The sequence below is a fragment of the Carassius gibelio genome, chromosome A7, assembly GCF_023724105.1.
Source record: "Carassius gibelio isolate Cgi1373 ecotype wild population from Czech Republic chromosome A7, carGib1.2-hapl.c, whole genome shotgun sequence".
Classification (NCBI taxonomy): domain Eukaryota; kingdom Metazoa; phylum Chordata; class Actinopteri; order Cypriniformes; family Cyprinidae; genus Carassius; species Carassius gibelio.
In genome coordinates this window covers 39891482-39919437 of record NC_068377.1, presented here as the reverse complement: position 1 = coordinate 39919437, position 27956 = coordinate 39891482, and the positions used below count along the sequence as shown (strand labels likewise).

The following is a 27956-nucleotide window of genomic DNA, read 5'->3' as shown; positions in this document are numbered from 1 at the left end:
ATGGTACAAGAAACAGCAGAAGGGGAAAATTACACCCTTGTCACAGGTATCTGGTTAATGGTCTTTAAAAACAAAATGGAGGGACTCTCTTATCTGTTCTTACTTTTGGGTGAGTAAAAATGACATGCATCAATCAAAGGATGTAAATTATAGATGCTGTTTAGCTATTCTTTATGAAATATTTAAAGAATCAAATGCAACCTACAATCGATGGACATCAGAAAAATAAATTTAATATTCTGTTTTTATAACAGGTGTCTTTTCCATTGAGGGGAGTTCAGAAAACTTGGAAGGTAAAAAGTAGTTTGCTTATTAGCATGTCTTTTATTAACATTTTGGCTGATTATTAGCAGGGCCGGCGCGTGCCTATATATAGGGCGGCAGCTCAGCCAGGGCGGCAAGAGAGAGAGAAGGCGAGGGAGAGAGAGAGAGAGAGAATTATTAAATTATTTGTTTGTTTCACATAGGTTACAATTATGGCACTTCAACAGATTTTTTAGTAGCTATAAAAAAAAAAAAAAAAAAAAAAAAAAAAAAACTTTACATTTCGAATAAAAATTCCCGCCCGGCAGCGGGCAGCGCCCTATTAGTAGGTCTATATATGCATGCAAAATACTTTAATGTATATTCAAAAATGTCAAAACTGATAAAATTATCTGGTCATGAGTAATCGCCTCCGTGGAAGAGCGCTTTTCGCTGCTTAGAGACCATGGCGCCCATGGTATTTGGATTTTTATATGACATCGCATCTCTCAAATAGTTCTTCAGGATTGCTTAGGACTGGAAAAGGCCCTGACTCATGGAGACTCATGGGATGTTGATGGGCATGAATTGTTTGAAGAGCTGACTGCTTTGGGTGGACACCTGGTTGCTGGATCTAAACCACTGGATGGGCTTAAATTCATCTGTGAAAAAGGGATGGAAAACAATTTTCCAAATGTTTTTGTAGCATTGAGAGTGCTTCTCACTCTCCCCGTCACTGTGAGCTCTGGAGAACACAGTTTCTCAAAGCTTAAACTGATAAAAATTATCTCAGAAGTAGCCTAAGTTTAAACTCGAGGACGCAATCAAAGCGTTTGCCGCTGCGAAAGCCCGATGCGCACGCTCCTGAAATGTAGGTGTGTGAATGTGTGTATCAGTCAAGAAAAAATCGAAACCTCCAGTTTTGTGAGCTAAAGAGTTGTGTGCATATGTTTAGTTTTATTCTGTACACTATCTATTAGCATAAAACAGAAATTATACGCAGCTGTTGCATTGTGTCCCTTTTCACCTTTTTGCAGAATGAAAAAAAAAACTCTGAAAACATGCTTGCACGTTTTTATTTTAGTGTAATTTCATAGATAAAAAAAAGTTTTTTACATGCATCTTTAAGGTGGGGGCGGCACGATTGTGCTCTGCCTAGAGCGGCATTTGAGCTTGCGCCGGCCCTGATTATTAGTGCTTATAATGTACATATAATGCATGACATTAACAACTAAACTTAACAACTACCTTATAAACTATTAATAAGCAGCAAATAAGGAGTTAATTGAGGCAAAAGTCATAGTTAATGGTTAGTTAATAGTGAGAATTGGACCCTAGAATAATGTGTGACCAAAGTAGTAACTAAGGTCCCACTAAATAACATGCATAAACTAACATTAACCAATACACAAATGTGTTAATGTTGGTTAATAAAATACAACTGCAAAGTTAGTTCATGTAAGTGCAGATACATTAAACATATTAATTTCAAATATTAATGTAGTCGTAAATGTAATTAAGTGTCTTGGGTTGGAATATAATATTTGAAACCAATTGGAATGTACTGAAATTTCACACATTTGAGTCTTGACCCTCTGTCTCTTTAAATGTTTTCAGAGAATTTGGCATTAAAAGGAACAGCTGTACAGTCGTCCACATATTCCACCTGGGGAGCTGCAAACGCCATCGACGGCATCAGATACGCTCCAGGTTTAGCCTCAAGTTGCTCCCACACAGAATACGATCTCAGCCCATGGTGGAGGCTGGACCTGCTGGATTCTTATCACATTTACAACGTGACCATCACCAACAGAGCCGACTGCTGCTCGGAGCGCATGACTGGAGTTGAGATCCGCATCGGAAACTCTCTGGAAAACAACGGCAACAACAATCCCAGGTGAAGTTATGAAAACAGTTATGAACGTGTCAGGAGAACTGGATTTGAGCAGGTCAGCTGATTGTGTCGTGGTTTCTCTCTTTCTCTCTGTAGATGTGGTGTCACTTCACTGGTTCCAGCAGGCAGTTCTGTCAGTTTCTCTTGCGGTGGAATGGAAGGTCGTTATGTGAACATGTACCTCCCTAACATCCAGGAGTATCTCACACTGTGTGAGGTGGAGGTTTATGGAACAGGTAACTCTGGCACCTCATTCTAGATTGATAAAGTGTGGACACATTAGTGAAATTTAATGTGGAAAAAATATGTCCATTCTCCGTTGTCAGTAGAGTACAGATGTATGATGAACAGAACTTAACAATCAACTATTTTAAAGGGGTCATGTGATGCATTTTCTAGTTTTCCTTTATCTTTGGAGTGTTACAAGCTGTTTGTGAACAGATAAGATCCCTGAAGTTGCAGACTAAAATCTCAAACCCAAAGAGATAGTATTAATAAAAGTTAAGACTTGTCCACTCCCTCCTAAAACACCTTGTTTAAACATGCCCTCACATGTCTACAAACTGTTGGAAGATTTGCATAAAGCCGGCAAAATGTCACGCAAAGAAAGGAGGAGTAACCTTGATTCTCACTGTAGTATTATTGCCACGGCTGTGTGTTTTGTTGTGAAAGCGAAACTACTTTTTTTGATCTTCCAAAAGAGGACACAACTAAAAATCAGTGGTTAAGTTGTATTTGCAGCACTCTTCCAGAACAGTTCAACACAGATATTTAAGTTTTACGAAGGACTGTTTCCTGACTTGGGAGAGTAGCCGATCGCAAGAGACACACTAGCGACACACCAGTGGCTGCAGTCATTTAGCCTCCTTGTTAGAGCGTCTGCCTCCAACGCTGGAGACCCAGGTTAAAGGTCCACTCAGAGCGAGTGTGAGGACCCAAGAGAGAGGGGTTACACAGGCTGCTCTTACTCACAGCCTGTATATATGTTTTAATATTTAAAGAATTTGCCACTGATGATTCAAATGCAAGTTTGGAGAAGTGTAGAGTAGCACTTGTTGTTTGTCGTTTCTCTGTTCACAAATAACAGGAAAAATAGCATTATTGCCCCAAATGGTACCACTATATTTCAGATTCCTTTGAGGGTGTGTTAAAATTCACTCATTTTTCAGCTCAAGCTCATCTTCAAAATAAAACATTAGTTTAAATATCAACTGAGAAAAACTATATCTTTGTTATTGTACACACTAAAAAATTTTAACAATAGCCCAAACAGTAACCCAACTATGGGTTGGTATAGCACCTTCCCATCTGTGGGTTTTTTCGTTGGGATAAAAATTGCCAAAAAGTTGAGTTAATTATTTATATTAATTAAAGGGACAATAAGTAACTTTTTAGGTATTTTATTATCTAAAATCAATATTTTTATTCATAAATATGCCCTCAATGGTGTACAAATACCTATGCCAATGTTTAAACTAATCCTTGTAAATGAAGAATTTATTATCTTTATATACATGGGACAGGTAGGTCGACGGAGGCTTCCATGTAGTTCTGCCATCTTGCAAAACTATAATAGCAGAGAGGGACAAAAAGTACTAAGCCAACGCGTTTCCACAGCGCGTTTTCGGTCAGAGCCAGAAACGCAGGTGCAGAGCAGTGAGAGGCGCTTGAAACTGCACCGGCAAGTTTAAAAGTCTGGATTGCATTCTTATTATGGACCATACATATGCCGCGCCACAGGAGAAGAAAACATCGTCGCCAAAACAGTAAAAAATAGAACGTAAAAGGAAACGTGACCGTAGATTACAGAAAACAAGAGTTAATGTCGGGGAAGCTTTTTCTAGGTGGAAAGAGCTAATGCTGGATAAAGATTTCAAAAGAGACGCTGAAGTGGCCAGTTTTCTTCTCGACAGGTAAGTCAGTGTTACAATCTATATTACAATATTTTTTTTATATCTAACAATGCACATTATTCACAAAAATATAACGAATAAAGAAGACATAACTACTAATTACAATATTTGATGTTTACCACAGTCAGTAATTCATACTGTAACATTCGTTTGTTTATGGTCATGTTGCTGTTTGTTTGAAATAACACACCTGTTCACCTGAAGGAAAACTCGACGAAGTGCTATTAGAAGACATCCTGTCAAAGCTTTTTGGTACATATCGCTTACCGTAGATGCAACACGCATTTGAAAAAGCGAGGCGCTGGAGAGCAAACATAGTTTGAATGCAAAATACAATTTCACCACTAGATGGGAGTAATTCCTACTTACTGTCCCTTTAACATCATTATTTTTTTTTTTATAAAACACAATATATATTATGAAATTACTTTGTTGTCAATTACAGATTTTATTTAGACCAGAATGCAGGGGCACTTTAGCATCGGACCTTAAAGGGGCAGGGGCTCGAAACCCGCACAGCGCCCCCCCCTGCCATTTCTCTGATCACAAATGCAGACATGGTCATTATATTTATGCAATGTTTTATGCCATATGACCCCTTTAAAATGTAAATAACAATGAGAAAAGAGCGAAAATTGGCTGTCAACATAAATTCTAATTATATTATTGAGTAATTATTGAATGTGTCATCCTTTGAGTGCAGTACTGAATATATATATATATATATATATATATATATATATATATATATTTTTTTTTTTTTTTTTTTTTTCTAGACTCTTGTGAAGACTTCATATGACCCAGCACCTGTGAGTAGATGATGCCTACACTGCAAGGACTCCAGATACAAAATTATGACATTTTCATTGGTTTAAAATGAACACAAAGTTTGCAATGCGAATGCATATCTGGTATTTGTAAATACTATAATTTGATTTAGATTTCAACTGTTCTTTCTGATACAAGTTCATATAAAGACTATTCTGATTTTGTAACAGAAAAGCGTGCATTTTCTGTAAAACTGCTTTGAAACAATATGTGTTTTGAAATGTGTTATACAAATAAATGTGATATATATATTAATCAGGAAGAGGGGGGGGGGGGGGGGGGTCAAGGCATTTTTGGCACCTTGATGCTGCCAGTGAGCGTGGACAACGTTTCAAAATACAATTCGGATGTATGACTGAGTATTTATATGCCAAATATCTTACTTCCAGGTTCATACAAGTTTCGGAGAGTTTTTTTTTCCATTGTGGCTCTTTATGACGTAGATGAGGGTGGAATTCCTTATATGGGCATTTCTTCCAGAAAACTGCCCCCACACATCAGCTGGAGTGAGAGCAAGATTGCGCCCATCAACAAGCTTCATCTGGTGGCAGTGCTGCACAGGACTTGCTCAGAAAGAATGTCTCCAAAGAAGTGAGTTTTTGGTTGTAATGGAATGAACTTTGTTCATCTTCCTAAAGATGGAAAAATGCTGGCAAGTGCACACGCAGCAGCTTCTCTCTCTCCCATCAAAACAGTGCTTTTGTCTTGTGAGTTGCAGTGTTTTTGTATGTCTTCGTAGTATCTACCTGTCTTGAAACACGCATACAGTTGTGAGCAGGGCTGTGCACAGACATTTTGAGGGGCAGTGGCCCAAACCAAAAAAGGTGTACTATGGAGGGTGTGCTTGTTACAACTTATCCAGTTGTTACAAATATACAATTAAAAGAGAAGACAGCATACTCTGTAATCATTTCAGTCTGTATTGTAGATGCTTTGATAAGAGTGAGATCTGCCTCATCTTCGTAAAATAAAGTAGGGGAGAGTGTGGTAAGTTGACCCGCCCCCTGTTTATTGACAACTGTACACTTTTACTTTCATGTGACCATGTATTTTGGAACCACCCATAATTTCTGCCAGAATGTGAAAAGGAGAAACACATGAAGAGGAATGCAAGGCACCCATTTACTTTAACATTTTTTTTTTTTTTTTTTGCATAACAGATTCAATTGTTACATCAAAGATATTTTTCTTCTTTGTCCTTCTTTGATAAGTGGTTTTCATCACATTATAATCAGATATATCTTTCCACCTGTAGTCCCATAATGGCCGACAAACTTTAGTCTGTTTTTAGGAAGGGTAGAACTTTGGTGTTCAACATATTGTTTCAGAAATGCAAACAATTAAACATTGAAATGTAAAAAACATTTGATTGTTTTTATGTTGTTAAAATTAACTTAATTAAAATAAATATTACTGTTTGTAAAAGGAAATTATTAAATTTGTTAATTATTATTATTATTTTTATTTCACATTGGTTTGAATCAGATTTGGTCATATGGTCATTCGCATAGTGAGAGCAGCTGAGAAGATTGTTGGTGTCTCTCTCCTCTCCCTAAAGGACATTTATCCCGCCACTGCATCACAGGTGATCCCACCCACCAGTCACACAGCTTCTTCAGTCTGCTGTCATCAGGGAGGAGAATGTGGAGTCTCCAGGCTTGGACCAGCAGTTGTGTGTCTTCATATATCCAACTTTGATAAGTTGGATATATGAAGGATGCAGTGCTACTCTATAGATTAACATACTCAAGATTAATATAAGATTGGGTTAAACTGGGTGTAATGCCCCCTTTAAACTGCTCTGAAAAAAAAAAAAAAAAACAGCTTTCAAGTAGTGACGATACATCAGTGTGGAAAAGCCTGAAAGCCCTATTCCCCTGCTCTGAGGCCAATCATCACCTGGCTGAATACCTGAATGAGTTTTTCTTGCAGGTTTGAAAAGCAAAAGCCAGGTCTGACACCCCAAACCCACTCAGACTGTCTCACAACCCCCTCCACCTCCCTCCCTCCCGCTTCTGTTTCTCAAACTGCACTCAAGATCTGTGAAGAGGATGTATGCAAAGTCTTTAGAAAGCAGGAGATAAGGAAAGGCAAAGCCCCAGATGGTGTCTCTTCAGCATGCTTTAAATCCTGTGCTGTCCAGTTATCATCCATCTTCACACTGATCTTCAACAGATCCCTGGTGCTGTGTGAAGTTCCCTTCTTCTTCAAACACTCCACCATCATCCCTGTACCCAAGAAACCAAAAATCATATTGCATTTTGACCCTGTTTTTAATCTAGTTTTAAACAAAGAGAGCCCAATCCAAATTCTACCCCTTAGCCCTTCCCCTTTGTCTCGATTCTCTTTTGGTTGGAGGGGTAGGGGTAAGGCGAAGGGCCAGATAGCCCTTCAAACAAAGATTTTTTGGGACCACACTTCAGACGAAGGGGTATGAAATACTGAAAACATTGTTATAAATTAAAGCAACACCTCCCCCTTTACCTTTACGTGGCTCATGTTTATAACAGTAATATTTGGCGGTACTCATTTAAAACAATGAATTCATCAGATTTTAGTAAGGTCAAACAGAGCACATCTAGATTATGATCAGTGATCATATCATTTACATAAAGTTATTTCGTAGAAAGGGACCTGATATTTTATAAGCCAAGCTTTAGCATTTATCTGTATTATGCCTGTTTTTTATTTGTTGAACCTCAATGAAATTGTTACTCCTAAATTGGTTAGGACGTTTTTTGTATTTTCTAGCTTGGGGAACAGACACAGTCTCTATAGTGTGATATATAGGTGAAAGAGTCTCTATGTGCTGAGAATTAACTGACTTAAGCTGCGTAAAAACACAATCATATGTTGTGCATATTTTGCACAGCTTATCAGTGAACATGGGCTCTGTGTAGTTAATGTTGCTCCATGTGAAAGCATGCAGGTGATGGAGATTTACTGCTGATTACAGAACAGGCTTTATTGACAAGATGTGCATTAAATATATCATGCGATTTATCGTGCAGCCTTAGTATGTAACTATGGTCCCCTGAGAAGAGAAAGAGACATTTTGTCCTCTAGAGGTCGCTATGGGAAAATGCCCATAGCGATCTTTAGAGTATGCAGATCAAAGATTCCATGAAAGGCATCTTTCTATGCATCTGCAGAAGCAGAGGGAGCTAAGCGATACCCGTTTTTTCAAAGCTGTGTAATGAAAGAACACAGCACATTCTTCAAAACAGTCTTCTGTAAGAGTAATCTATAGTAGCATAAATTAATAGTAACTGTCAGTATATAAGAAAATAGTATGACTAAGACACATAAGTGCACATAGCCCATGTCCAATACAATTCAACTCAAATTACAATTTATTGGAATCTGTTCTAAAAATTGTCTAGCATCTCTCAGCGTGTACTGTCTTGCATCAGTTCACATCAATACACTTTCACACCAATTATTAAGCAAACATTACAATAGACAACTAAATGCAATATATATATATATATATATATATATATATATATATATATATATATATATATGTATATGCGCTACATAAACATGCAGCTACAGTGCATTAGTGTAGTCTTTTCTAGTTCCAAATCTGTTAAAGAACTTCACCTGCTGTGTAATAGCATCTACAGTAGCTACATAGCTAGACATATGTGGTGGGATGACCTTAAGGGGTCAATAGTAACCAGGCGAAAGGGGCCATTATGCTACTTTGACAAACAGGCACATTTTTATTCAGACAGGTCAAAATTATTGAAACATCACATCATCAATCTTTGATGCAAAAACTCACATGAAAACAAAATCAAAATAAATAAATAAACAAAAGAAAACCAACTATAGATGACCACAGGTTAACTAGAAAGTGAAGACAGAAGTGGCACGAGCAAAAGTGTTCTCACAGCAGTCAAGCTCACGGCAATCACACTGCAAACCTACAGAAAAAAACAAACCAAGATAAAGTGATCAAACCACCACACAATCCCAGCCACCTCACCACCGCCATCCACACAGTGAGGGCAACTCAGTGGCCACCACTGGCTTAAGAAACCAAAACTGAACCTAAAAAAGAAAAGAATAAACAACTTAATTAACAGTGGGCAATGCAGGTGATACAAACCAAATCAGCATTTTAACACAATCACTATTAACCCAGATTCTTTGGGGCCAACTCTCTCCTCTGACCCTCTGGGTCTCAAATTCACAGAACAAAAGAAATAAACCAATAATAAAAGTTTTAAATCTAAAGTAAACGGTAACCGTGCATCCCTCTAACATCCACTATTTTTGACTGGGACAGTCAGGCAACAATCAGGCAGTCAATAATCCAGCCACAACACTCCTTAATCGGTACATCATATGTTCAATTCTCAACGAAGCTCCAGCAGTATTTCATATAGCTGCTTTTCTGCTGCCATTCTTTTAAGTGCTCTATCTTTCTAAATCTGCCACAACATACCAACAAAAAAAAGAAGACAATCTTCACCACCTCCTTATATAATGCCAGGGCTGCTTGGAATTGTAGTGACCAAATCATGGTCCCATTACACATATTTTGAAGTGACTTGGCATTGATTCTAAATTACCATCTTAAAGATGTTTTCTGTATGTCTAGGGGTGGCGAACATCGGACATGGAGAGCCACGGCCCAGCAAGGTTTGCTTTAGCCCTAATCAAACACAACTGAACAAGCTAATGAAAGTCTGAAGGGTTACTGTAAAGCTACAGGCAGGTGACAGACTATCCTCCAGATAAACATGCACTTCAAACAGGCTAATAACATTCTGAAACACTTAACGTAGCTAAAACCAATGTCTTAGTGGATCAGCTTACAAATGTATTATCCAAAAATAGTTAGTAGTATTCAGAATAGATAGTTAATAGTAGTCAGAATGCAAACACTCACATTTCATTCATCTCAATCAAGTGTCATTTTCATAGCTTCTTTCCACAAATATATAGCATCCACATTATTTACATACTCAAACGTCAAACGAACTGCACAAACAAGTGCATCAGGGCCAAGAAAGACACCGAGCAGACATTTTCAGAAAGAATCAAGTAAGAATTGTGGCAGATTAATGTTGGTGGAGCTTAAACATGAAAAATGTAAAACACATGATGAGCTGTTGTTTCAAAGCTCAAGACACTAGTACAGATGCAATCATAGTGTGCATTCAAATATGTTCGTGTTCTTCTGAGTCAGCAATTTGAGAACATTTACATTTACATTTACATTCACATTCATGGTTTTTGGAACAGGCTTTCAAAGCAAACGACTCAAAGAAAACTCACAGTGAATAAGAAAAACATCTAAGAAGTGAACAGCAGTTTGAAGCAAATGGCAAAAGGGACAAAGATTTACTACATTGCTATATGAACAACTAAGGTGAATATTAACATTTTAAAGATGATCAGAGACAGATCTTCTCCTCATGTCAGAACAGATGCAGGACTGTGTTCGTGTGATTTCAGGTAGTTTTGACAGGCAGCTTTCATGCATAAAAAAAACTAAATGCAAATGACTGGATCTTGAGATGTTCATAAGAAGAGAAAGAAAAAACAAACTGAAACATGGCAGGTGCAGCAACATGCAGTATGACAGATCTAGACTGGAGAAATGGTCATATGAACCACTTTTGTGGCACTGTTAGAATTATTTTTTTGTAATTTCGGAGCTTGACAGTTTCAGTTGTCATTAACTTCAAAACCTCATCCATGGTGTTTCACTGAGAGAATGTCATACAAGTAAGAATGATATGGAATAACATTAACACAGTTAAAGTAAAAATGTAGTACAGCTGAATTTAAATACAAAAATAAATACAAATGTAGTTCAGGAAGATTGTCCCTCAGTTTTCTCTCAGGAGAGGACAGCTGACAAACTGTTTGGTGGATTTTGCTATTGCTGTTTACATCAATATTCAATGTTAGCATGTCAACATGAACTTCATCCTTTGACTTGCTTCAGATAAAAGTGACCACCACAATTTCAACACTGACATTTTTCGACACTGACATCACTAAAAGTTGAAGTTGCACGTTATCATTATTTTCAGTGAAAATGTGTGTGTGTAAAATCTTTCCAGCACCAGTCAAAGTGAAAAGTGGGAGGGGAGACAGTATCATGTGACTGATATAAAATTAAACTAATGAGTTTATCTCAGGGAAAACATTCATTCAAACCTCCTGAAATGAAAGCAGAAAGAATCACAAACCACCTGAAATGAACATGAGGGACTTCTACAAGAGTCTGTGTTTTTTACTGGGTAAGTAAAACACAATCTGTTTAATATCTTAATGACCTTCAGTCTGCTTTTTTAATATTTTCTAAATACCCCTAAGCAACATACTTTTACTTGAGATGCTAATTACATAAGTCATTAATACATGATTTTAGAAATCATACAGAATTTTACCCAACTGGCAAATATTTGTAAAGTAAAAATCTAACAGAACACAGGTTTATAATCATAAGAAAATCACCCATTTAAGTTGCAAAATACTAATAATCATTCTGTGTTTCTCATTTTAAGGCTTTTTCTCAGTTCAAATGGAGGCAGAGAAAGAAGGTGAGATTTTGTGAATTAAACACTATTTCATCTTTTATTAGTGAGTTTGTACTGCTGTGAAACATTTTCAGACATGTGGTAAAAACTCATGGACTTAAATAGCCCGACAGGGCTATAAATACTTGTAAAAAATAATTTTAATTGTAAATAAGGTTTTCATTTGAACAATTCCAGTGAATGTAGCAACATGGGGAACAGCCAATCAGTCAACATTATATTATGACTGGTATGCCGAAAATGCTCTGGATGGGTCGAACTACACCTGTAGCAGTACTATGTGGGAAAGTGACCCGTGGTGGAGACTGGACCTGATGAAGACGTACAGCGTGAACAGAGTGACCATCACTGACGTACCCGACTGCTGTGTAAATGGAGCAGAGATTCGGGTTGGAAATGTTTCTTCAAATGTTTCCAGTAACCCTGTGTGAGTTCCTCTGATATATACTTATATACAGACTCTGCTCAGCTGGTTTCAGGCTTTCGAGGGGTGAACATATGTATGCAAATCCTACAAAACCTAAAATATAACATATTGAGAGAGCCCTCTGTTATTTGCGCCGGAGCTCAACCCTGGACAACACCAGCACTATTTTACCCCTGTAGCACCTCCACTAGTACTCTTGTGAGAGAAGTCTGACCTTAGTTCTTTTAGGATCTGATATCTGCTCATATGTATGTTATTTTAATAAGAGCAAAAGATGAAGATTGCAGGTGTTCTCAAATGATCATACAGTAGTAAAGAGAAACAAATTAACTGAATGAACTATGTACTTTATAATAGTGCTGTCAAAGGAAAAAAAAAATCCATTTTTTTTTTCTGAAATTGTGAATTCTAAATGCATGGTGTGTATGGTCTGCTATGCCCACTAGGCTCAATAATCAATTATAAACCAAATCAAACATCTTGTATAAGTGCATCAGTTAGCTGAGAAAATCTGCTTCAACAGATAGCGTAATGTTTGTTATACATGAACACAAAATAGCAAACTGACATTCAGAAACAATTCACACACCCCTCGTCATAACATTCTTGAGAAAACTTCTTGTGATGGCAAAGAATGCATGTGCGTTCTCAAGTTAGATTTTGAGGAGTGAAATAGCAACCGTTTCTCACACAATTGCGTGATTGAATAATTTCACCTCTGACACTCCAGAAACCAAAGAATGGCCACACACTTTTAAGATATTTTGGTGTAAGCAAGATTCTCTCTGAATCTGAGTCTTTTTCTGTCATTTTCAAATGAATAATGCACCAAGTGATGGCCACTTTTGAAACACTGCTTCATGAAGCCTTGAAACCTTTGCGAATCTGTAATGCCATATCAAAATGCCAAAATCACGTGATTTCAGTACAAGAGGCTTCGTTACATCATTACTGTTTCACAATGTCCTCCTTGGAGGAAGTGGGGTGGGGGGTGTCTCTGTGAACACGTAAATCATGTGAGTTCACTGAAACTGCCCTGCAGCTGTGAACCACTGCATCAGAGTCTATGGTTATACAATCTCAGATCAGTCTGATCAATTTGTAGACCAACACCAGCAGCTGACATGGCACCCCAGACCATCACTGACTGTGGGTACTTGACACTGGACTTCAGGCATTTTGGCATTTCCTTCTCCCCAGTCTTCCTCCAGACTCTGGCACCTTGATTTCTGAATGACATGCAAAATTTGGTTTCATTCCTGTGCACGGTGGCCCTTGATGTGTCTACTCCAGACTCAGTCCACTGCTTCCGCAGGTCCCCCAAGGTCTGGAATCGGTCCTCAGGGTCCGGTCACCTTTTCTCGTTGTGCAGCATTTTTTGCCACACTTTTTCCTTCCCACAGACTTCCCACTGAGGTGCCTAGATACAGCACTCTGGGAACAGCCTATTCATTCAGAAATTTCTTTCTATCTCTTACCCTCTCGCTCGAGGGTGTCAATGATGGCTTTCTGGACAGCAGTCAGGTCGGCAGTCTTACCCATCATTGCGGTTTTGAGTAATGAACCAGGCTGGGAGTTTTTAAAAGTCTCAGGAATCTTTTGCAGATGTTTAGAGTTAATTAGTTGATTCAGTTTAGACGTTTAGACAACCTTTTCATGATATGCTAATTTTTTGAGATAGGAGTTTTGGGTTTTCATGAGCTGTATGCCAAAATCATCAGTATTAAAACAATAAAAGACCTGAAATATTTCAGTTGGTGTGCAATGAATCTAAAATATATGAAAGTTTAATTTTTATCATTACATTATGGAAAATAATGAACTTTATCACAATATGCTAATTTTTTCAGAATGACCTGTATATATATTACAGATGCTAGTCATATAATTAGAATATCATCAAAAAGTAGATTTATTTCACTAATTCTGTTTAAAAAGTGAAAATTTTTGACACTGACATTCATTGACACCTTGTACAAAGAGGGCAAGACACAACCGGTCATTGTTAAATAGGCTGGCTGTTCACAGAGCTCTGTGTCCAAGCGCATTAATAGAGAGGTGAAGGGAAGGAAAGGATCTGGTAGAAAAAAAGTGTACAAGCAATAGGGATAACCGCACCCTGGAGAAGATTGTGAAACAAAACCCATTCAAAAATGTGGGGGAGATTCACAAAGAGTGGACTGCAGCTGGAGTCAGTGCTTCAATAACCACTACACACAGACATATGCAAGACATGGGTTTCAGCTGTCGCATTCCTTGTGTCAGGCCACTCTTGAACAACAGACAGCATCAGAAGATTCTCGCCTGGACAAAAAGGACTGTACTGCTGCTGAGTGGTCCAAAGTTATGTTCTCTGATGAAAGTAAATTTTGCATTTCCTTTGGATATCAGTGTCCCAGAGACTGGAGGAAGAGAGGAGAGGCACAAAATCCACGTTGCTTGAGGTCTATATATATATATATATATATATATATATATATATATATATATATATATATATATATATATATATATATATACACACACATATATATATCACATTGTCAATTGTAATTAAATATAAACAACTTGAAACAAAAGGAGCACCCTCAGTGCATACAATTATACACTTTTACAGATTTAGCAAACACTTCATTGCGTTTATGAGATTGATCTCAGAGAACATGAAATGTTCTTATTTACAGCATGTTTTTGCAGAGGTGAGAAATTTAGCCAATCACAGACATGTTTGTTGATTTCTTGAACTCAATGGCCAATCAGAGGTGTTTACGTTATAATCCATTCACAACCCCAGCGTTTTATTGAAAAGTGAATTTTAGTGATTTTTAAGTGAGCGGTCATTCGCCCTTTGGAGGGAGACTATACCGTTATATTCAATTGAATAAAAGTATTGGTTTTCATGTTCCTAAGAGGACTGATGTGCAACTACAAGCTGCAAAGTTTTGGAAGGTTATATCTACATATAAATGCGTGATTCACCTGCATCTGCAATTGATATTGTGACACTAGCAAAGTACAAAATATGGCATGTCACAATAGATATCCCGATGTAAATGCAGACTAACAGATGTGATGGGTAAAGAAGCACACGAAAAGAGAATGCATCCATCCCCGCCCGGTGTTGCACAGTGAAGTTGAAGTCCTGGAGCGCAATTAACCACAGAGTCACCCTGGTTTTCGTGTCCTTCGCTCGACCATCCACTGCAGGGGAGCATGGTGGGTGATGAGGGTGAAGTGGTGGCCGAGGAGGTACTGTCGCTCTGCTGGGGTCTGCTTTCGGCTAATGTATATCACCGGGTATTCCTCACCATCATTTTCCTCACCGTTTGTTTTTTTAAGTTGTAAAATATAACTTAATTCACACCATATTTCTGATATTATCGATCAATCTTATCAGATTAACTTTGATCTTCACTCTTCCGTGACTGCAGTACACCTGCAAAGCGTTAGCACTCGTTAGCTTGTCATTAGCGTTTTCTTTTCTCCTCTCCTCTCTCACGCTGCAGTTTTTCACAAGTTCATCAAACAACCGCAGTAAGAATATTTCATCAAGCACGGTGAGTAATGGCTTCTCCTACAATTGTTATTTGCACCTCTTGCCACATGTACAGTTTATCTATCTCTGTCGCTGATGAGGGATTCACATGTGATAAATGCAGGGAAATAGTTAGGCTGACAGAGAAGATTTCAGAATTAGAGACACGCATCCAAACTTTAATTGAGGACAGTAAGAATGTTAGGGCTCTAGATACGGCTTTGGATGCGTCTAGCTCAGGGACTCCTGTACATTGTCCGGTTCCAGCAGAGCCCCTGCAGCAGGGCAACTGGGTGACGGTGAGGCAGCATAGTCGTGGGTCAAAACACCGCTCTTCTGTTCCGATCAAAACATTAAACAGGTTCTCCCCACTCAGTGATGCACCCACTGAGAAACCTGATGAAAGTGCTCTAGTTATTGGCGATTCTATTGTACGGAACGTGAATATAGAGACACCAGCCACCATAGTCAAATGTTTACCGGGAGCCAGAGCTCCTGACATCTTGGCAAATTTAAAAGTGCTGGCTAATGCTAAACGTAAATACAGTAAGATTGTTATTCATGCCGGTGCTAATGATGTTCGACTTCGCCAGTCGGAGATCACTAAAAATAACTTTAACATTAGAACTACCAAGGCAGTCATTTTGACCGTTTTAAAGATTTGCAATGTAATAACTTTGTTGAAATAAAACCCATATAACTACAGTTCCATGACTTTTCTTAAAATAATGTAAATTATATTTTAACATTGTTATTTTATTAAAATTACAAAACAAAAAGAGTTCTGAGCATTTCTACCTTGAATGGCCATAGCGGTCAATTTGACCGCACATATTACAGGCGTTGTAATAAAACCAAACCTAATAAATTTTCACATTCATTTAAATTTTGTGTTATGATGTTTATTATCTGTCCTAATATAACAGAACTATTTATTCATTCTAGATTTCATTAGAGGTGGCATAAAATTGTTTCCGATTCGTGTGGTCCAAATATTTCCGATAATGCTAAAGCATTGTAAACTCCAAAAGTCAAAATGTATTGAATAAAGACAAATGTAATCATTTCCAAAATTCACAATATGTTTTTATCTAACGAAATATTCTGCTTCATTTTATATTTGTTGACATTTTTACTTTCAAAAACAACATTTTAACTGCGGTGAAAAACTTTGATCTCCAGCTTGCCGGATGCAAATTGTGGAAAGCAAATTGCGCCATGCACTTTTGTGGGAGGTCTAGTAGCTGTTACACAATAATATCACGAACATATTATATTATGTATGCTTAAATTACCCCACATTTTTCATAAAACATGACCATAGAAGCTTTGAAGTAAATATAACATGACAAAAATGACATTCACTGCTGTCTGGTATGAACAGTCAAAATGACCGCTATTGGCAGTTCTAGTAGTTATAGAATTCCGGTAGTTCTAGTGTTAAAGAGGTGCGTGAACTTGCAAGCACGATGTCAGACACTGTAATATGCTCTGGTCCCCTCCCTGCTTACCATGGTGACGAGATGCATAGCAGATTGTCATCACTCAATGGCTGGATGTCTAAGTGGTGCCCACAGAATAACATAGGTTTCATAGACAATTGGACGAGCTTTTGGGGCAGACCTGACCTGTTTAAAAGAGATGGTCTTCATCCCTCCTGGGGTGGCGCCACTCTTCTGTCTAGAAATATGGCACATAGTCTTAGTGTTTATACTTGACTAACTGGGGCCCAGGTCAGGAAGCAGACAGACTGGCTAAACCGACCATCTGCTATCTGCCTCCCGTCACAGAGGTCAGTTAATTCTCAGCACATAGAGACTCTTTCACCTAGATATCACACTATAGAGACTGTGTCTGTTCCCCGAACTAGAAAATAGAAAAAACGTCCAAATCAAGTTAAGGTTAACAATTTAATTGAGGTTCAACAAATAAAAAACAAATGCAATATGGATAAACAAATGATAAAGATTGGCTTATTGAACATCAGATCCATTTCTACGAAAACACTTTTTGTAAATAATATGATAACTGATCATAATATAGATGTGCTCTGTTTGACAGAAACTTGGCTGAAACCTGATGATTACATTATTTTAAATGAGTCCACCCCCCAAGATTATTGTTATAAACACGAGCCGCGTCTAAAAGGCAAAGGGGGAGGAGTTGCTTCAATTTATAACAACGTTTTCAGGATTTCTCAGAGGGCAGGCTTCAAGTATAACTCGTTTGAAGTAATGGTGCTTCATATAACATTATCCAGAGAAACCAATGTTAATGATAAATCCCATGTTATGTTTGTACTGGCTACTGTATACAGGCCACCAGGGCACCATACAGACTTTATTAAAGAGTTTGGTGATTTTACATCCGAGTTAGTTCTGGCTGCAGATAAAGTTTTAATAGTTGATGATTTTAATATCCATGTCGATAATGAAAAAGATGCATTGGGATCAGCATTTATAGACATTCTGAACTCTATTGGTGTTAGACAACATGTTTCAGGACCTACTCATTGTCGAAATCATACTCTAGATTTAATACTGTCACATGGAATTGATGTTGATAGTGTTGAAATTATGCAGCCAAGTGATGATATCTCAGATCATTATTTAGTTCTGTGTAAACTTCATATAGCCAAAATTGTAAATTCTACTTCTTGTTACAAGTATCGAAGAACCATCAATTCTACCACAAAAGACTGCTTTTTAAGTTATCTTCCTTATGTATCCGAATTCCTTAGCATATCCAAAACCTCAGAACAACTTGATGATGTAACAGAAACTATGGACTCTCTCTTTTCTAGCACTTTAAATACAGTTGCTCCTTTACGCTTAAGGAAGGTTAAGGAAAACTGTTTGACACCATGGTATAATGAGCATACTCGCACCCTAAAGAGAGCAGCCCGAAAAATGGAGCGCAGCTGGAGGAAAACAAAACTAGAGGTATTTCGTATTGCTTGGCGGGAAAGTAGCATATCCTATAGAAAAGCATTAAAAACTGCTAGATCTGATTACTTTTCTTCTCTTTTAGAAGAAAACAAACATAACCCCAGGTATTTATTCAATACAGTGGCTAAATTAACGAAAAATAAAGCCTCAACAAGTGTTGACATTTCCCAACACCACAACAGTAATGACTTTATGAACTACTTTACTTCTAAAATCGATACTATTAGAGATAAAATTGCAACCATTCAGCCGTCAGCTACAGTATCACATCAGACAGTGCACTATAGACCCCCTGAGGAACAGTTCCACTCATTCTCTACTATAGGAGAGGAAGAATTGTATAAACTTGTTAAATCATCTAAACCAACAACATGTATGTTAGACCCTATACCATCTAAGCTCTTAAAAGAGGTGCTCCCAGAAGTCATAGGTCCTCTTCTGACTATTATTAATTCCTCATTGTCATAAGGATATGTCCCCAAAACCTTCAAACTGGCTGTTATTAAGCCTCTCATAAAAAAACCACAACTTGACCCCAGAGAACTTGTTAATTATAGACCAATCTCGAATCTCCCTTTTCTGTCCAAGATACTAGAAAAGGTGGTATCCTCACAATTATATTCCTTCTTAGAGAAAAATGGTATATGTGACGATTTCCAGTCAGGATTTAGACCGTATCATAGTACTGAAATTGCTCTCCTTAGAGTTACAAGTGATCTGCTCTTATCATCTGATCGTGGGTGTATCTCTCTATTAGTTTTATTGGATCTTAGTGCTGCGTTTGACACAATTGACCACAACTTTCTTTTGCATAGACTTGAACACTTTGTTGGCATCATTGGAAGTGCATTAGCATTGTTTAAATCGTACTTATATGACCGCCATCAGTTCGTAGCAGTGAATGAAGATGTATCATATCGATCACAAGTGCAGTATGGAGTACCTCAAGGCTCAGTACTAGGGCTGCTACTCTTCACGCTTTATATGTTACCCTTGGGAGACATCATCTGGAAACATGGTGTTAGCTTTCACTGTTATGCTGATGATACGCAGCTCTATATTTCCTCACAGCCTGGTGAAACACACCAATTTGAAAAACTAATGGAATGCATAGTCGATATAAAAAATTGGATGACGAGTAATTTCTTACTGCTAAATTCTGAAAAAACATAGGTGTTAATCATAGGGCCTAAAAACTCTGCTTGTAATAACCTAGAACACTGTCTAAGACTTGATGGTTGCTCTGTCAATTCTTCGTCATCAGTTAAGAACCTAGGTGTGCTACTTGATCGCAATCTTTCCTTAGAAAGCCACGTTTCTAGCATTTGTAAAACTGCATTTTTCCATCTCAAAAATATATCTAAATTACGGCCTATGCTCTCAATGTCAAATGCAGAAATGTTAATCCATGCATTTATGACTTCAAGGTTAGACTATTGTAATGCTTTATTGGGTGGTTGTTCTGCACGCTTGGTAAACAAACTACAGCTAGTCCAAAATGCAGCAGCAAGAGTTCTTACTAGAACCAGGAAGTATGACCATATTAGCCCGGTCCTGTCCACACTGCACTGGCTCCCTATCAAACATCGTATAGATTTTAAAATATTGCTTATTACTTATAAAGCCCTAAATGGTTTAGCACCTCAGTATTTGAATGAGCTCCTTTTACATTATACTCCTCTACGTCCGCTACGTTCTCAAAACTCAGGCAATTTGATAATACCTAGAATATCAAAATCAACTGCGGGCGGCAGATCCTTTTCCTATTTGGCGCCTAAACTCTGGAATAACCTACCTAACATTGTTCGGGAGGCAGACACACTCTTGCAGTTTAAATCTAGATTAAAGACCCATCTCTTTAACCTGGCATACACATAACATACTAATATGCTTTTAATATCCAAATCCGTTAAAGGATTTTTAGGCTGCATTAATTAGGTAAACCGGAACCGGAAACACTTCACATAACACCGTACTTTCTGCATCATTAGAAGAATGGCATCTACACTAATATTTGTCTGTTTCTCTCTTGTTCCAAGGTCACCGTGGCCACCAGATCCAGTCTGTGTCCAGATCAGAGGGTCACTGCAGTCACCCGGATCCAGTACGTATCCAGACCAGATGGTGGATCAGCACCTAGAAAGGACCTCTACTGCCCTAAAAGACAGCGGAGACCAGGACAACTAGAGCCCCAGATACAGATCCCCTGTAAAGACCTTGTCTCAGAGGACCACCAGGACAAGACCACAGGAAACAGATGATTCTTCTGCACAATCTGACTTTGCTGCAGCCTGGAATTGAACTACTGGTTTCGTCTGGTCAGAGGAGAACTGGTCCCCCAACTGAGCCTGGTTTCTCCCAAGGTTTTTTTCTCCATTCTGTCACCGATGGAGTTTCGGTTCCTTGCCGCTGTCGCCTCTGGCTTGCTTAGTTGGGGTCACTTCATCTACAGCGATATCATTGACTTGATTGCAAATAAAAACTGACACTATTTAAACTGAACAGAGATGACATAACTGAATTCAATGATGAACTGCCTTTAACTATCATTTTGCATTATTGAGACACTGTTTTCCAAATGAATGTTGTTCAGTGCTTTGACACAATGTATTTTGTTTAAAGCACTATATAAATAAAGGTGATTGATTGATTGATCATGGACTTGGTATAGGATGGATCCCAACCCGGTGTCGGATGCAACCGTCTGCAGTGAGAGCTGACTTTATCCACTGGAATGCTGCCCCTGTCTCAGGGCTCCAAAGGATCTTCTCCGGCTGCCCCTTCCTGCCCCTTCAGGTCTGTCAGGGGAGAAGCTAAGGAGGAGAAGTTAGGCCTCTAGCTGAGTCTTGGAGCCAGGTGGTGAGGTGGAGAAGATAGCTGCCACCTTCTTCTTCAACACCAAAAGGGCCCATACCTGAGTCTTGGAGGCAGGTCGTGAGGCAGAGAAGATAGCTGCCACCTTCTTCTCCTGAGGTCTGATCAGGCTGCGACCCCTAAATTATTCCTCGGCGAGGGCTAGGCGACTTTTCTGGGGGTTGGCGGTCAGGCCAGCCCAGCGTAGTTCCAAGATCACCTTCCTCAGCCGCTCCAGATGGTATTCCCATGTCTCCAAGTGTATAATGATGTCATCCAGGTATGTAGCCGCGTATGCCTGGTGCAGCCGCAGGAGGACGTCCATTAGACGCTGGAAGATGGCTGGGGCTAACTCACGGTAGGTGAGTTGGGGGCACATTAGAAAACTGACTGACTATGTGTTGCAGCTCCGTCTTTTGGGTGGCCAAGAGTTGGGGGTCCATGTCCACAACCACGGTAGGTGAGTTGGCGAAAGTAGAGAGCTGGGGCCCGGTCCCGCCCCAGTGCTTCAGGAGATTCACATGGTACAATTGATATATCCATTCTCGCATCTCCTGCACATGTTCCACCGTGGTTCGTGTACTGCCGGTTATTGCTCCCAGGCCTCTCTGGCGACATCAAGCAGGCCGCGGGGCTGTCGGCTGAAGAGGAGTTCAAATGGGGTGAACCCAGTGGATGCTTGAGGGACCTCCCAGATACCAAAGAGTACATAAGGCACATTTTGTCCCAGTCCCGCTTGTCTTCAGTGGGCACTTTTTGCTTCAAGGGTTTGATTGAACTGTTCAACTAGCCCATCGGTCTGGGGGTGGTTCACCGTGGTGCGGAGCTGTTGGACCTTTAGGAGCTTGCATAGGTCAGCCATCATCCGGGACATAAACGGGGTGCCCTAGTCAGTCAGTTTCTGTGGTGGGATGCCGACCTGGCTATACAGCAGAACCAGCTCCTGTGTGATAGCTTTCGTGATAGCCTTGCAGAGGGGGATGTCCCTCAGGGTAACAGGTGGTGTAATCCACGATGACCAGGATGTGTTCGTAGCCCTGGTCGGACTTCGGCAGCAGCCCTACCAGATCCATCCCGATCCCCTCTAAGGGCACCTCAATGATGGGCAGTAATATCAGCAGGCTGGGGGGAGGGGAGCATGGTGAGTTCTTTTGGCAGGTTTGGCCGGCCTGACAGAACCGTTTGACTTCAGCCTCAAGGCCTGGACAGTGGAAACGGTTACGTTACATTAGGTGCAAGATCGTGTTCTGAGCCCTTAGGTGGCGTGCCATAGGGTGTGCATGGGCTATCTCCATCACCACTTCCGTTTTGGTGCGTGGTGCATTTTTCACCATAAAGTGAGGAGTTTGGTGGGGAGCTGGCTGAGGCTCCTTCCCCTCTGCAATCCTAACTTGGGCCCAGCAGTGCTTTAAGCGGACATACTCATATTGCTCCTTGGCAAAGCCCCGGCCCCAGTCACCTGCTGGTACAGATCAAAATAGAGGTTAGAACTATTGGGGGTGACTCACCATCTTTGAGGCTATCCGAGGCCAGCAACACGGTGCACCGTGGGGGCTTCTTTGGTGTCCTGGGTGGGCTGGGTGGTGGTGGCGAGTAGGCGTTCAAGTCCCGAACAGTCCCTCCAGAGAAGGACAGGGACTGGCAGATCCTTGACAAGTTGACATCTACTGGCCAGGCGCCAGGTGGCACTGAGATGGTGACATGACACGCCGAAACTTCACTTGTGTCGCCGTGCACACAGGTGATTAGCAGCTTCGCCTTGGTTTTGGCTTGTGAGTGTAACCACGATGTGGCAAGCTCGCGTTCGGTTTCCCCTTGTTGGGAGGCCATGTGCTCCATAATTTGCTGCTGGCGGATGCTCACCTCTGTAAGGTGTTTCAGCAGCTATTCCATCGTTTGGGGAAGAGTACCACCTGGGGAAACAGAAAGTGAACGTGAACCAACAAAGACAAAAGAAAAAAAAAATGTCCAGATCAATCCAAGTGGGGTGATACTGAATGTGGAGGGGTCACTTGTCATTGACTTCTTCACTGCTATACCCGCATTCTCCACCATTGTGACAGGGTGAAGAAACACACGACACGAGGATGCAGGTAAGTTCCCCGAAGGGTGGATTTTATTGGCAAGGGTGAAGGGAAACAAAAGGCTAACATGAGGCGTTTTGTGCTCTGTGCTCAGCTTCTCTCTCTCTCTCTTCTTGTTGTGGTGTGCTGTGCTGTGTGGGTCCGTCCTCTCCTTCCATGATGGGGCTGGTGGTCACACACACTGCTATCTGTGGGCACAATAGAAGGGATGGTTAGCCGAGTCTTGTGGAGACATCTCTCACCTCTGTGTTCGTTTGCCGGGTTTATAAAGCCAGAGCTTGATGGGGCGCAGGTGTGGCCACTCAGCATGTTTACATGTTTCAAACATGTTTACAGCCTGGTGCAAAAATTATTTTGGTCAATATAGCTAATTTAGAAATTCATGACAACTGTGAGGTGGGTGAATTCATATGTTTAAATTATATTTAAAATAATTAAGGGCATGGCTTGAGCGACAGGTGGATCGCCACTGCTGACACTCCAGTTAAGCTAGGTGGGCGTGGCTTCAGAAACCTCCTACCGCCTTTTTTTTTTTTTTGATTATCCATGATTGACGAATGGTAACACACTGCAAAGATGGCGATGGCCCGCTCCACCCACTTAGAATTTCAAAAATGTTCTTCAGAAAACTACTGGTGATGTGACGGACACTATGTTCATGTTTTATTGAGTCTATGGTGCAAATAGGCCGACCTTGTTGGCAGAGGTTATTAACACTAACTCTGACCACCAACATCTGAATATAAAATTATAAAATATACATCTTGTTGTAAAAGAAAGAGTTCATCATCACTCTTTCATCTTTCTCCAGATGTGCTGTAGTTTCTAATATCCCAGCAGGAGCTACCTACAGCTACTCGTGTGATGGGATGGAGGGACGTTATATCACTGTTAATATTCCTGGAGATTCACAACAGTATCTCACTGTCTGTGAAGTGGGAGTCTATGTGATTTTTCCAGGTAATTCAAGCTACTTAACTATCTGGTCTAAACCTTCTCCGGTTAAATTTGATTTTTTAAGAAATTCTCATTTCATTAAAGTGGTTTTTAATATAGTTCCAAATAAATGAGCCAGCTGCTGGTTGGTAAAGTCATCATCACGTCACTGCAGCTGTCTTTACTGGACCAGCCTGAATTAAAAGATTTTATGATGCTATTTGAGCACATCAGAACATTTATGGGACAGTTTATGTCAGATTTTATAGCTGATTTTGTGTTATGTTTTATGTTATTTAAATGCGAGTGTGACAGCCAGTTTTTGAGTTTTCAGGATTTCTCCATTCAGGTAGATAGGACTTTTTCTCAAATGCCTAATTGAAGATAATCTCCCCTCAAAACAAGTTAAAGGAGTATAAAATGTGCATACTAAAACTGTTTCTTGCAACTATGACATCGTCCAGGTAATTTGGCAACAGAAAGAAACGTCACACAATCATCAACCAATGGCAGCTTGATCTCTGAACAGGCCATTGATTTCAATCCAGGATTCACACAACCATGGTCAGCATGTTTCTCAACCAATGTTCAGACTAACCCATGGTGGAGGGTGGATCTGAGTTTTATTTACAGAGTAAGTATAGTCGTAATCACAAACAGACTAGACTGCTGTCCTGAACGAATAAATGGAGCGGAGATTCGAATTGGAAACTCTTTGGAGAACACTGGCAACAACAATCCCATGTGAGTTTATCTTTTAGTGGCTTAAAATCCTTAAAAATCCCTGAAAACACATATAAAGAAAGATAAGAAGTCTTAATTATGTTTTTGTTGATTCTCTTTAGATGCACTGTGATTTCTAGCATTCCAGCTGGTGTTTCCTCCACCTACATTTGTAACGATATGGAGGGTCGATACGTGAATCTGATCATTCCTGGAGATTCAAAAATTCTTACCCTGTGTGAGGTGGAGGTCTATGGAGAAGGTCTGATTTGATTCATCAGATTTTATGTTTTGGGAAACTATTAACGGCTTAATTTATTTTTTCATTTTTAAATGCAATTTATTAATAAATAGTTCACTACATGAAACAATTTTTTATTTGAGAAAAAACTATGTCTTATTGCAAGTGAACCTGTATTTAATTTAATTTAGGTCTAGGTCTTTTTTGTTGTTATTGTTTTACATTATGTATTTTTCTCTGTATGTTCACTCTCATGTGCCCTTTCAGGTCCTTTACTGAAGAGAACTTTCCTGAAGATGAAACTGAAGTCCAGTTGGAGTCTGTCTGATCCTGCGGTGAGAGTCCAGCTCCTGTCACAGGTGAGAGAGCTCAGGAAACACAGATATCTGAGCTCACTGAGAGCACTTTTAAGAGATCTGCTCATTTCAGCTCCAGTCTGTTTTGGTGGAACGAGGGTTTTCTGACGTGACGCTGCAATGGTCTCAACCGCCAGAACAGGAAGTGATGCGGAAGGAAGCTGCACCAGGTGAGTGTGTTCATACAAACACTGGAAAACTGAAAAGGAATGTTGATTTTCAATTCGAATGAAAATGCATATATTATAAATGAACTGGAAAGTGATGTTTTTATGATTTAAAGAACTCATTTTATTTGCAGCTAAATGTGCTGTAAGAAAGAGAAGATGATGATCATGGTGATGATGATGATGATGATGATGATATGGAAACCTAAACTCTCTTCGGTTCAGCTTTGACAACCCTAGACTGTTTTCTACTAACTTGGCCTGACAAGTTTATTTACATTTACATTATGTTTAGTCATTTATCAGATGCTTTTATCCAGAGCGACTTACAAATGAGGACAATGAAAGCAATCAAAATCAACAAAAGAGCAATGTTATGCAAGTGTAATGACAAGTCTCCGCTTTAAGTTAGCTTAATGCAGTACAAGTTTTTTTTGTTTTTTGGGGAGTATCATGCTACAATTATAAGTTAGGTAGAGCAATTTCAGCTGTGAGTCCCTTAATTACGTGTGCAGACAAAATTAAAAAGAGAAGTATCAGATAGGATAGACAGATAGATCAGTAAGAAAACAGAAAAAAGAGAAGCAAAAAGGGAAAAATAAAAATAAGGAGTAAGGAGTGGAGTTAATGAAAATGACAAACACCTGCTCCATTTTCCGGTCTCGAGTCCCACAGAGGATCTCCAGAAGGACAAAAAGAGGAGGAACGACAGTGAAGGAAGAGAGAGAACCAGGCCTGGGTTTTATTTTGGTTTTTATTTTGTTTGTTCACGGCAGTCGACTGTGAGGGGCTGTAACACTGTTGTGTGCTTATTATTAAAGTTTTTATTTGAATGTTCGGCAGTTCCCGCCTCCTCCTTTCTGACTTACTTATTGTGTTACATCGGTGCCGAAACTTGGGAGGAAGGAGAGACACACTACAAAAGGTCCCTCTCTGCTGTGGTGAATCCGAGGTGCCATAGACGCTCGAGGCGGTGGGCTGGAGTGAGTTACCGGGGAGATGGAAAAGGTAGCTGCTATGGAGGGACGGCTGGCATTCCAAATTGATGGGGAGGAGCAGGGAATGGGGGACTCCCAAGTATTTACTGTAATTTTAATTACTTTTCACTAGAAAAGTAAAAGATTTCTCTTATCTTTTTATAACTTAAGTACAGTTATTTCTGATGTAAATGCATACAGCATACAGAACAACAATACATATTTACTGCATGTTTTAACGTGTATTACTGATCAAACAGCTTTAAAGCTGCGGTAGGGAACTTTTGACGCTCTAGTGGTTAATAAACAGAACTGCTTGCGTCTTGCATAAGAACATCATAGCCGGATCTACTTCTCTCTGTTTATGTCTATGAAGAATCACAAAGGTACTGGGTTACTCCGCCGCGGTATCCCCGAAGCAATCTAAAATAGTCCGAATATAAACACTTATTATAGGTGCACCCTAGTGATTCAGGACAAGCTAAAAACACGGTTTGGAAAATGGATTCATGGTGTACTCTCTTATTATATACATTTTTCTACATTTTGAACACAAAGTTACGGACCGCAGCTCTGATTGGTTATTTTTTACCGGGAGCGATGGAGTTTCTGCAAATGGCAATAGGACACTGGGAGGAGCCAGAGGAGCTTGATTTTTCCACAGATTATCGGTCTCATATTCTACTGTCAGGACATAATGACAGGTTTAATAATTATGTAAAAAATATTTTTTTACAAAAGTTCCCTACAGCACCTTTAAATGTCTCAGTACTAGAATTTTTGCTAATCTAGTGATATTTTCATGTTTAATGTAGGAAGAATTTTCATAGTTAAACTAATATCTAAAATGAATTTGTGGCCATATTTTTTGTTTGTTTTTGAGACATGCAAATGTGTTTCAGTCTACTTTACTTTAGTTATTACTTTTTAATTAACATTAATGACATTGAATAGAATGATTGTGTTTCCTAGATTATTTTAGACAATCGTTCATGTAGATATCATTTAGCTCCACCGCTAATCTGACCGACTCCAACAATAACGGATAACGTGCTTAAAGAGGTGAGAACATGGTGTTTGTCTATTATCGCAGCCCAGTGCATCATTATACTTATGAATTGTTAAGTGCAGTTGAAGTCAGCGCTGGCTCTGAGAGGAATCACTAATGTGAAGCTGAGCTGGTCTCAAACCCCTGAAGAAGCAGTGATCCTCAACGTAAAAAGAGTGAGTCTGTTCCTAAAACCAGTGATCTAGACTGAATCTAC

General features: G+C 39.5%; 1 protein-coding gene across 1 annotated transcript; it reads left to right on the top strand.

Annotated features, from left to right (window-relative positions):
- On the top strand, positions 1 to 26547 carry LOC128017561 (uncharacterized). Its single transcript, XM_052602964.1, has 12 exons — positions 1 to 46; positions 255 to 293; positions 1861 to 2140; positions 2234 to 2373; positions 11424 to 11447; positions 11622 to 11871; positions 24103 to 24251; positions 24692 to 24971; positions 25073 to 25212; positions 25459 to 25550; positions 25621 to 25717; positions 25849 to 26547. The coding sequence occupies exons 1-12, from the start codon at positions 1 to 3 to the stop codon at positions 25875 to 25877; spliced, it is 1566 nt and encodes a 521-aa protein (XP_052458924.1). The 3' UTR covers positions 25878 to 26547.
- Positions 26548 to 27956: the final 1409 nt, after the last annotated feature.

What these genes read in the sequence shown, in the direction of transcription:
- LOC128017561 (XM_052602964.1), top strand. Translation starts at nt 1, where the DNA reads ATGGTACAAGAAACAGCAGAAGGGGAAAATTACACCCTTGTCACAG. An exon ending in GGTGGAGGTTTATGGAACAG is followed by an intron (nt 2,374 to 11,423) that starts GTAACTCTGGCA and finishes GCTTTTTCTCAG; the next exon opens with TTCAAATGGAGGCAGAGAAA. An exon ending in AGTCTATGTGATTTTTCCAG is followed by an intron (nt 24,252 to 24,691) that starts GTAATTCAAGCT and finishes GACATCGTCCAG; the next exon opens with GTAATTTGGCAACAGAAAGA.